The 11,735-nt window shown below is 51.6% G+C and overlaps 1 protein-coding gene across 1 annotated transcript; it reads left to right on the top strand.

Moving 5' to 3' along the window:
- On the top strand, positions 1 to 10,318 carry si:dkey-283b15.2 (neuronal pentraxin-2). Its single transcript, XM_056287050.1, has 5 exons — positions 1 to 708; positions 2,431 to 2,899; positions 3,015 to 3,268; positions 8,806 to 8,985; positions 10,109 to 10,318. The coding sequence occupies exons 1-5, from the start codon at positions 1 to 3 to the stop codon at positions 10,316 to 10,318; spliced, it is 1,821 nt and encodes a 606-aa protein (XP_056143025.1).
- The last annotated feature ends 1,417 nt before the right edge of the window (positions 10,319 to 11,735 follow it).

Below are 11,735 nucleotides of genomic sequence, written 5' to 3'. Positions count from 1 at the left end.
ATGAGGAACTGTCAGTCTCTCTACCTGCCCGCCTCCGTCATCCCTGTTGTTTTCTCCATCCTTCCTCTCCTCTTCTGCCCCACAGCTGCTTCTGCAGGGAATGACTATGACTGGGGAGCCCACCCGCGCTTTGTGTGCACCCCTATCCCTATGGATGCAGACCCCGCCTGCTTTCCTCCTGGAGGACCGGGCATGGGCACGTCAGGGCCCAGCGGACAGGGGCATCACAGTACCCCCGGGGGGCCTCCCACCGGCTGGTGGGGGATGACGGAAGAGGCCAAAGCCACTATCCTCCACCTTAGGGAGAGCCTTGTCCAGCAGAAGGAGACCATCTTAGACCAGAGGGAGACGATCAGGGAGCTGACCGCCAAGCTCACCCTGTGCGAGGGCTTCGGGCGGGGCATGACGGCACACGACAACGATGACCACCACGGCACCGCTTCACACCCCCATCACGGCGGGGTGGGCGGCCATCACACTTATGGAGACAACGGGCCCTATGGCAACCAGCAGGGTCACCACAGCAACGGCAACCTCATACCAGACTCACCGCACTACCCCTCCGTGGGGGGGCATCGATCGGACGGGCGGCTCGGCAACAACAAACACGGCAAGGATAAACATGCCCCGCTGGGGGAGGTGACGTCATCGCCGGAACAGATGGAGAGGATGCTGCATGCGCTAAAGGAGAGACTGGAGAACCTGCAGGTGAGCACGGAGAGCGGGGCAAACTTTTTAAAACGTTTAAGTCACAAAAAGAGTGTTTGTGAAGTAGTGAACAATGATAAGATACTCGGATAGCTGTAAACTGAGAAAACGACGGCGATAGAGCAAGGCCTGGGACCTCCGGCGTGTCCATGTAGGGGTTTCTTTGTTGCTGTGGCATGGTCAAAGGACTGTTTAATCAACCCCCATCCCGAATCAGTACGTACAGTGTGCACGAAAAGTCAAACGAACAGCCATCTACTTAACCGCATAAAGCTACTACGTTGGCAGGGGAGTCATTTGGGCTTGGTGCCCCCTCTGCTTCTGATTGGTTGATGGGATTAGTCAGCTGCAGGATCCTCAAAGGTGAACGTCACGATCTGACCTAGCTGGATTGAGTTCAGTTGGGGTAAATGGATTTGGCACAAATTTTGCTGTTTTGCTTGTGGGTCTAGCTCGCTTCCTGCTCATTTATTTGTCACCGCTGCCCAACAGTCCAACAGAGGGTCTAAGGACAGGGTGTTGTGTATGTCTGTCCGTTCGTCAGTTCCAACCATTTCTGGTCTCGTGCGGTGGGGGGGGGGGGCAGTACAGGTCTAAGATCAGCGTCAATTATCATGATCTTAATTGACAGGCTGGTAATCGGGGCACGCACTGGGACAAAGCCTGGATTACCTGGAGAGAGACAGGCAGACAGACAAAGGGAGATGCGGGATGACGTGCAAACTCAATGTGAGCGGAGCAGGCAAAATGGGACAGATGTCCGAGTCCCAAAGTGCGCTTAACTGCCCACAGCATTCAACAGCACAACAGTCTTAATTACAGCTTGTGGTAGGTGAGGCTGTCACGGGGATCTGATCTTAAACTGGTGCACACTTTAATTGCCCCCCTAAGACCTAAAAGGGACAAACCTGCACATGCTCACTCGATGCTCAGAGGGCTGCTAAGGTGTCCATGGGCCAAAGCTGCTCCGACACCAGACACAGACCGCATCCCCTGTAGAATCCAGACAGCAGAGATCAGGGGTCAGGAAATGGAAATATTTCAAAATGTTGTAAAATAGATCAAAAACATCAAGTTTTTATTGTCTGACAAGTAACTTTGTACCTACGAGAAATTTCACTTGGCCGGGGCATCCGGGTAGTGTAGCGGTCTACTCTGTTGCCTACCAACACGGGGATCGCCAGTTCGAATCCCTGTGTTACTTCCAGCCTGGTCGGGCGTCCCTACAGACACAATCGGCCGTGTCTGCGGGTGGGAAGCCGGATGTGGGTATGTGTCCAGGTCGCTGCACTAGCGCTTCTCTGGTCGGCCTGTTCGGGGGGGGGGGATAGCGTGATCCTCCTACGTGCTATGTCCCCCTGGCGAAACTCCTCAATGTCAGGTGAAAACAAGCGGCTGGTGACTCCACATGTATCGGAGGAGGCATGTGGTAGTCTACAGCCCTCCTCGGATTGGCAGAGGGAGTGGAGCAGCGACCGGGACGGCTCGGAAGAGTGGGGTAATTGGCCGGATAAAATTGGGGTGAAAAAAAGGGGGGGGGGGACAACTAATATTTGAGATGTGAGAGGATCTACATATCTTCAAGAGTAAGAGTAACAGGAAATAAGCGTTTTTGTGCAGAATGCAAAATTGAATAAAAGGATACAAAACAAGAAAAGACGCATTCTGCTTCTCCCTCCGATTAAGTATGGCCTTTCTCGCTTTGTTCCCCGCCTCCTTTAGCAGAAGAGGAACACGTCCACCACCTACTCCAGCTCTCTGAAGGAACTTCTGCAGAGGAAGATCAGCTCTCTGGAGCAGCAGCTGCAGCATCACACCGCTGCCCTCAGCAGCCCAGATCACCACGACGACGACGACAGCAGCCACCGGGACGACGGCGACCACGACCGCCACCACGACAGACACCCCAACGACCACGATGACCACCCCGTTGATGAGCATGACGACGCCAGCCACCACGATGACAGGAACCACGGCGACCATCATGACGACGGCCACGACGACAACGACCAGCCCCATGATGCAGATGGTGACCGTGACAACCACGACGACAGCCACCACGATGATGGCGATGACGACAGCAACGAAGCAGATGGTCACAGTCTCACTCCACGCACGGGATACCCGGGGCCCCGATCAGGGCTCCATTCCAGCAAACTGGAATCGATGCTGAGCCAGTTGCATCTCACAGGTACGCAGTCCACAGTGAACCCCTACAGTCATAGACACAGATGATGATGAACGATGATGAGCTATGTAAATGACCTCCTCAAAACAGGAATAACGGCACTTTCCCCATTCAACAGGCTCAAGCAGGAAGACATTCGAGAGCCCCGATGCCTTCCAGATTGGCTTCCCCATGAGAACCAACTACATGTACGGGCGGCTGAAGAGGACCCTGCATCACGAGATCTTCGCCCTGACCCTGTGTCTCCGGATCAAGGCAGGCGTGGGACCCGGCCTGGGGACGCCGTTCTCCTACTCTGTGCCTGGACAGGCCAATGAACTGGTGCTCATCGAATGGGGAAACAACCCCATGGAGCTCCTGGTAGATGACAAGGTGAGAGAGAAAATCTCAACCCACAGAGATGCCGAGACCCCGGCCCACGTCAACAACCCTGAAGGTTTACACGTAAAACAGAACGTCAATGTTAAGACCACCGCAAAAAAGACAAACGCACCAAGTTATTTGATGTTGTTTTGAGTCGCATAATGCTTCAAGACATTGCTGTTAAAATGTTCTTATTCCACTGGCATATATTTGTTTGACGTAAGTTTCATAACGGGCGGCACGGTGGCGCAGTGGTGAGCACGGTCGCCTCACAGCAAGAAGGTCCTGGGTTCAAACCACGGGGTTGTCCAAACTTAGGGGTCATCCCAGGTCGTCTTCTGTGCGGAGTTTGCATGTTCTCCCCGTTTTCTGCGTGGGCTTCCTCCGGGTGCTCCGGGTTCCTCCCACAGTCCAAAGACATGTAGGTCAGGTGACTCGGCCGTACTAAATTGTCCCTAGGTGGGAATGTGTGTCGGCCCTGTGATGGCCTGGCGGCCTGTCCAGGGTGTCTCCCCACCTGCTGCCCAATGACTGCCGGGATAGGCTCCAGCATCCTGCGACCCCAATTGGGACAAGCAGCTTGGATAATGGATGGATGGAAGTCTTGTAATCATGCACTTTCTTGAAATGAACAATATTATCTGCCAGTGTTAGATGTTGACAATGTTACAAGTGATATTTTGAAATAAGCATTATGAGACTTCAGACAAGTTAAAATACCTCCATAAGGTGGGTTTTTTTTTTTTGCAGCCCAAGATTATTCAAATAGCGAACACTTCTGAAGTTGCCCATTTTAATGGCTACTGTTGAATAGGACTTTTCAGGAAGTAAGGATATGGTGCATACTGCATCTTCAACATAGCGGCAAGGGGCGGCATGGCTCAGGAGGTAGAATGGGTCGTCTAGTAATCGGAAGGTCGCTAGTTCGATCCCTGTCGTCCTCTGTGTGGAGTTTGCATGTTCTCCCCGTGTCTACGTGGGTTTCCTCCGGGTGCTCCGGGTTCCTCCCACAGTCCAAAGACATGTAGGTCAGGTGAATCGGCCGTACTAAATTGTCCCTAGGTATAAATGTGTTTGTATGTCGGTCCTGTGTGATGGTCTGGCGGCCTGTCCAGGGTGTCTCCCCGCCTGTCGCCCAATGACTGCTAGGATAGGCTCCAGCATCCCCGCGACCCTGAGAGCAGGATAAGCAGTTCGGCTAACGGATGGATGGATGGAGATACTTTAGTGCGGTGTTTCCCAACCCAGTCCTCAAGGAACACCTATCCTGCAGATTTTCTTTGCAACCCTGAATAGGTACCTGTTTGTAGTTATTTAACCAATCAGCGATGAATTATGTCAGACGTTGCACACCTTGCATAATTAAGTGCTGTGAGAATATTGGTCGAGTAAGTACAAGCAGGGCTACCTATGCAGGGTTACCATGAAAATCTGCAGGATAGGGGGTCCTTGAGGACTGGGTTGGGAAACGCTGCTTTAGTGATCCCCGTGGGGAAACTCCTCTCTGTATTTAACCCATCCTAGCTGTGTAGCTAGGAGCAGTGGCCAGCCGCCGTGCAGCACCCGGGGACCAACTCCAGTTCTTTTTCCATTGCCTTGCTCAGGGGCACAGACAGGAGTATTAACCCTAACATGCATGTCTTTTTGATGGTGGGGGAAACCGGAGCACCCGGAGAAACCCACCGCAGACACGGGGAGAACATGCAAACGCCACACAGAAGGCGACCCGGGATGACCCCCAAGGTTGGACAACCCCGGGGTTTGAATCCAGGACCTTCTTACTGTTAGGCGACCATGCTAACCACTGGGCCACCGTGCCGCCAACAACAAGCAAATATGGCAAGCCAAGCCCGTACATGACCTTTTTCAGCACCAACAGCTAAAAGCTCGGTTCAACAGTTTCTGTTTTGTTTGATTTTTTTTATTTGCTGGTTGGGGAAGATGCTGACTGACAGAGCTGCATGTTGGGAAGATGCTGACTGACACAGCAGCATGTTGGGAAGAGGCTGACTGACACAGCAGCATGTTGGGAAGAGGCTAACTGACACAGCAGCATGTTGGGAAGAGGCTGACACAACAGCAGCATGTTGGGAAGAGGCTGACTGACAGAGCAGTATGTTGGGAAGAGGCTGACTGACAGAGCAGTATGTTGGGAAGAGGCTAACTGACACAGCAGCATGTTGGGAAGATGCTGACTGACACAGCAGCATGTTTGGAAGATGCTGACTGACACAGCAGCATGTTGGGAAGAGGCTGACTGACAGAGCAGTATGTTGGGAAGATGCTGACTGACACAACAGCATGTTGGGAAGATGCTGACTGACACAGCAGCATGTTGGGAAGATGCTGACTGACAGAGCAGCATGTTAGGAAGATGCTGACTGACACAGCAGCATGTTGGGAAGATGCTGACTGACAGAGCAGTATGTTGGGAAGAGGCTAACTGACACAGCTGCATGTTGGGAAGATGCTGACTGACACAGCAGCATGTTGGGAAGATGCTGACTGACACAGCTGCATGTTGGGAAGAGGCTAACTGACACAGCAGCATGTTGGGAAGATGCTGACTGACACAGCTGCATGCTGGGAAGAGGCTGACTGACACAACAGCATGTTGGGAAGAGGCTGACTGACACAGCAGCATGTTGGGAAGAGGCTGACACAACAGCAGCATGTTGGGAAGAGGCTGACTGACACAGCTGCATGCTGGGAAGATGCTGACACAACAGCAGCATGTTGGGAAGAGGCTGACACAACAGCAGCATGTTGGGAAGATGCTGACACAACAGCAGCATGTTGGGAAGATGCTGACACAACAGCAGCATGTTGGGAAGAGGCTGACTGACACAGCAGCATGTTGGGAAGAGGCTGACTGACACAGCTGCATGTTGGGAAGATGCTGACTGACAGAGCTGCATGTTGGGAAGATGCTGACTGACAGAGCTGCATGTTGGGAAGAGGCTGACTGACACAGCAGCATGGTCGGAAGATGCTGACTGACAGAGCTGCATGTTGGGAAGATGCTGACTGACAGAGCTGCATGTTGGGAAGAGGCTGACTGACACAGCAGCATGTTGGGAAGAGGCTGACTGACACCGCTGCATGTTGGGAAGATGCTGACACAACAGCAGCATGTTGGGAAGATGCTGACTGACACAGCTGCATGCTGGGAAGATGCTGACTGACACAGCTGCATGCTGGGAAGATGCTGACACAACAGCACTGGCGACTCCACTCGATTTCAAACGGATTTCCGGGATTCGGAGCAGTCAAACCCCAGAGATGGGCAAAGATACTTCATAATCTAACATGATGCAAAACACAAATACATCTTTGCTCAATTTACCAAAATAAACTAAAAAATACTGGTGTCACAACATGTATTTGATTAAAACACATGTATTTTGTATTTTACACACACAAAAAAAAAACCCAAAAACAAAGCACCACTTCTGCAGAGGAAGAGAACTTAAAATCAGTTTGTGTTGTGAACGAAGATGAAGATGATAACCGATTGTGTGAAAGGGTTTCCAAATAACGTAGGCCTACATTATGTAAGGGCTGTTATCTCCCGTTCGGTGGGCGTGGCAGGGTCTGACATGAGGCAGTAGATGACAGATTAAAACAGGATGAAGAACACATGTACACTGGGTTTTTCCAGTTAGTCCCTCAACATTATGCCCCCACCGCTGTAGGGAATGCACCGCAAATCAGCATCCACCTCACATCATCATGTGTGATTTGGCGGCTAACTACCTCTGTATCATCCTCATCATCACCGCCGTGACTTTGATGGATAGGCTATAGCTTGAAAAAAGATCGCCCCTCTTTGGTCTCGTGTCTGACCTCTGCTGAAAAGTATTTTCAAATACAAAATGCTGATCCCAGAAGTAACCTATTACGAATTACACCCCATTGTTTTCCAGACTGGTCGAATACGAGGGCGGCACGGCGGCGCAGTGGTTAGCACGGTTGCCTCACAGCAAGAAGGTCCTGGGTTCGAGCCCCGGGGTAGTCCAACCTTGGGGGTCGACCCGGGTCGTCCTCTGTGTGGAGTTTGCATGTTCTCCCCGTGTCTGTGTGGGTTTCCTCCGGGGGCTCCGGTTTCCTCCCACAGTCCAAAGACATGGAGGTCAGGTGACTCGGCCGTACTGAATTGTCCCTAGGTGTGAATGTGTGTCGGCCCTGTGATGGCCTGGCGGCCTGTCCAGGGTGTCTCCCCACCTGCTGCCCAATGACTGCTGGGATAGGCTCCAGCATCCCCGCGACCCTACTTAGGATAAGCAGCTTGGATAACGGATGAATGGATGGTCAAATACGAATTACAAAACACTCCAAATAATCAAAATACGAGTTTGAAATACTTTTTGATGAAAATACTGCCCATTTCTGTCAAACACCAATACAGTTACCACATATCACCATAGGCATTCAGCACGTTCAACAAGAAACGACAACCTTCAGCATCGTGGCTTTAAGTTGTGACTAACAGTATGCCGTGTGAGTGACGCCCCATCCCTCCACTGAGCTCTCTAATACCCTCCCTCCACCTGCTGCCTAAGCTGCTTCCACTCCTAAGGCACCACATCATTAAGCTGTTTGATAAGACAGGAGAGGGCGGAGGCACCGTAGGAACCTGCTGTCGGAGGGCCCCTGAGCCTCTTTGTATCCCGGTGCAAAGCCATCGCCCTGGCAAGGGAGCCACGACAGATCCCTGCCGAGGTGTCCTTGAGGAGGACACTGGGACTGAGGGTCCCGAGTAGGGCTGCAACCGACGACTATTTTCATTTTCATGATTGATTGATCTATCGTTTATCTTATTATCATCCAACAGACATCTAACAGACCCTTCACCCCCCCTTTTCTCCCCAATTGTACTCGGCCAATTACCCCACTCTTCCGAGCCACCCCGGTCGCTGCTGCACCCCCTCTGCCAATGCGGGGAGGGCTGCAGACTACCACATGCCTCCTCTGATACATGTGGAGTCACTAGCCGCTTCTTTTCACCTGACAGTGAGGAGTTTCACCAGTGGGATGCAGAGCATGGGAGGACCACGCTATTCCCCCCAGTTCCCCCGAACAGGCGCCCTGACCGACCACAGGAGGCGCTAGTGCAGCGACCAAGACACATAGTGACATCCAGCTTCCCACTCGCAGACACGGCCAATTGTGTCTGTAGGGACGCCCGACCAAGCCGGAGGCAACACGGGGATTCGAACCAGAGATCCCCGTGTTGGTAGGGGACGGAATAGACCACTACACTACCCGGATGCCCCTAACAGACCCATTATCAACGTTATTAGCTGCAAGCTGGAGGGTTGTGTGTGTGTAAATGGACTGCATTTATAAGCAGTATCCAAAGTGCTTAACAATTAATGCCTAACATTCACCCACATGTATGTATGTGTGTGTGTGTGTGTGGGGGGGGGGTACCGATGGCTAACAAATTGTATGCTAATGCGTGCCGCACTGATGAGATGTGATGCAGTCTCGCAGAACATGTGTACTGTAAAGTGCCTCATTCTCTCTGCCGTCTTCTTCCGCAGGCCGTGACACTGCCGCTGTCTCTGGGCGACGGGAAGTGGCACCACGTGTGCGTGACATGGTCGACGAGGGACGGCCAGTGGGAGGCCTTCCAAGACGGAGTGCACAGGGGATCAGGGGAGAACCTCTCGGCCTGGCACCCCATCAAACCTGGAGGGGTTTTCATCCTAGGACAGGAGCAGGTAAGAACAGACAGCGTGACTCACATAGTAACACACACACACACACACACACACACACACACACACACACACACACACACACACACACACACACAGAAATCTTTATGCTGCACGTTGAAAGTAAAAAAATGTGTTAAAGCTGCTCCGAGGAGTTAATTTTTTTTAACTTTTGTGCACACCTGTGGACAAAAGCTGCAGTGTTTCACCAGACGAACGTCTTCATGTCACATAAGCGTTGCCTCTTGTCACAAAGATCTACCTCCACCTTCTGGTAGCTGGTGCATTTGTTATGGAGAGCAGAGTGAGAGTGTTGTTTTGCAAAAACAGGTGTTAGTGAGGCGGCATGGTGGCGCAGGGGTTAGCGCGGTCACAGCGAGAAGGTCCTGGGTTCGAGCCCCGGTGTAGTCCAACCTTGGGGGTCGTCCCGGGTCGTCCTCTGTGTGGAGTTTGCATGTTCTCCCCATGTCTACGTGGGTTTCCTCCGGGTGCTCCGGTTTCCTCCCACAGTCCCAAGACATGTAGGTCAGGTGAATCGGCCATGCTAAATTGCCCCTAGGTATGAACTGTGTGTGTGTGTGTGTGTGTGTGTATCGGCCCTGTGTGATGGCCTGGCGGCCTGTTCAGGGTGTCTCCCGGCCGGCCGCCCAATGACTGCTGGGATAGGCTCCAGCATCCCTGTAACCCTGAGAGCAAGTGCTTCAGATAATGGATGGATGGATGGAGGTGTTGGTGAGATATACAGCAACGAGGTAACATCTCTAAATGTGGCTATGTGTCCCGTCTGTGTGCCATAAGTCCTTTCGTCAGATTTTGTAGGGGATCCAACACGGACACAAGATCGGCAATATCTAATTTAATCGCTGACGGTCTCATTTGCTTATGTCGGGTCATATAAAGGCATCAAAATGAAACCGAGGCTGAGCAATAAGTGGTGAAAACTCCTCTTAGCAGCTTTAAGTACTGTAACATCCTTGTGACCAAAACCACAGAGGTCAAACCTTGCTTCTTATCCCCCCCGCCCCTTGACCTCTAGCTTTTCTAATGCCTCCCCTTACAAGTTGCCAGTACATGAACAATGTAAAATGCGGACTCGTTTTGCTGATTTTACCCGTCTCTTGCACAGGACACCCTGGGTGGTCGCTTTGACGCCACTCAGTCTTTCGTCGGGGAGATCTCGGACCTTCAAATGTGGTCGCACGTCCTCGCCGCCAGCGACATCTACAGCCTGGCCTCCTGTGGCAGCCATCTTAGTGGCGATGTCGTCACCTGGTCTGAGACGGAAGTGGAGCTCCACGGCGGTGTCACAAAATACCCATTCGACCCTTGTCACTAAAAGACTGCCCCACACACGGACACCCACGTAGGAGCTTAGGAGACTTCCTGCAACAAACTGAGAAATGATTCAGCATCAGACAGCGGCTGAAGATCCTGAAGGGGATGCGAGGACAAAGCAAACGCCCCCCCTCAGGTGCCCTGACTTTGCACTGTTTCTGCCCTGCACCGGACGCAGCGCATGTAGCACCGCTCCGGGATGAAACTCAAGCCTTCCTCCTCACTCAACCTGACACTTTTCACTGAAGGAAAAAAGAAGAAGCGATTTTGTCATAACAGATATTGTGTATGTACTTAGTTTTCTTGGACCTTAGCTGTTGGCCAATTTCTGATATGAAGGTACCTTAGTCCTGGGTTGGAGCCCCGGGGTAGTCCAACCTTGGGGGTCGTCCTCTGTGTGGAGTTTGCATGTTCTCCCCGTGTCTGTGTGGGTTTCCTCCGGGTGCTCCGGTTTCCTCCTACAGTCCAAAGACATGTAGGTCAGGTGAATCGACAGTACTACATTGTCCCTAGGTACGAATGGGTGTGTGTGTGTGTGTGTGTGTGTGTGTGTGTGGGCCCTGTGTGATCGCCCGGCAGTCTGTCCAGGGTGTCTCCCCGCCTGCCGCCCAATGACTGCTGGGATAGGCTCCAGCATCCCCGCGACCCTGAGAGCAGGATAAGCGGTTCGGATAATGGATGGATGGATGGATGGATGGATGGATGGCGGTACCTTAGTGTCTTGGGGGAGCAGCTTTTTTTAGATGTGTGAATGATGTATGTGACATATTGTCATACTGTGAATAAGGCTACACTCTGTACCGTAGCGTCTGTCGTAATGAAGGTGGCAGGTTTCAAATGGGTGTCGTCAGCGTAGTGTAAAAACAAACGTCACTAGGTTTGAATGAGGACGGGTGCTGATAGGTGTGTGTTGGGAAACCAATTTGTGCTCTGGATTCTCTTTGAAAAGGGTTTCTGTGAAGATACAGCTAACTGACCAAAGAAACTAGCGGTTTTTTTTTTTTTTACATTTTTTTAATTGACCCGTGTATCGTAGATGGGTCATCGGGGTTTTGTTTCTACTTTTTAAGACTTGATGGTGATCCTGACTGTGGCGGTGGTCTACTGGCAGACATCGAGTTTAAACTGTTTTACAGACTGCTTTCCTCGTCGCCACACGGACTTCTGGCGGATGTTATATCCTCGCGTGGACTTCCGGCGGATGTTGTATCCTCGCGTTGACTTCCGGCGGATGTTGTATACTCAGTCCTTCTTGTCTGTGACATTGAAGGAAAACTCAGTAAACTAATGAGGAAAAAACAAATACACTTAACAGTTTACTCAAAATCAAGTTTACACATTTCACTGTCAATGTTTCACGGCGAGTCCTGTATCTTTTTTTTTCTAATTTTCACAACTGTTTTACATATTTGTAAATG

This window comes from Lampris incognitus, chromosome 9 (genome assembly GCF_029633865.1).
Source record: "Lampris incognitus isolate fLamInc1 chromosome 9, fLamInc1.hap2, whole genome shotgun sequence".
In the NCBI taxonomy this organism is placed as follows: Eukaryota; Metazoa; Chordata; class Actinopteri; order Lampriformes; family Lampridae; genus Lampris; species Lampris incognitus.
This window is presented reverse-complemented; position numbering and strand designations above follow the sequence as displayed.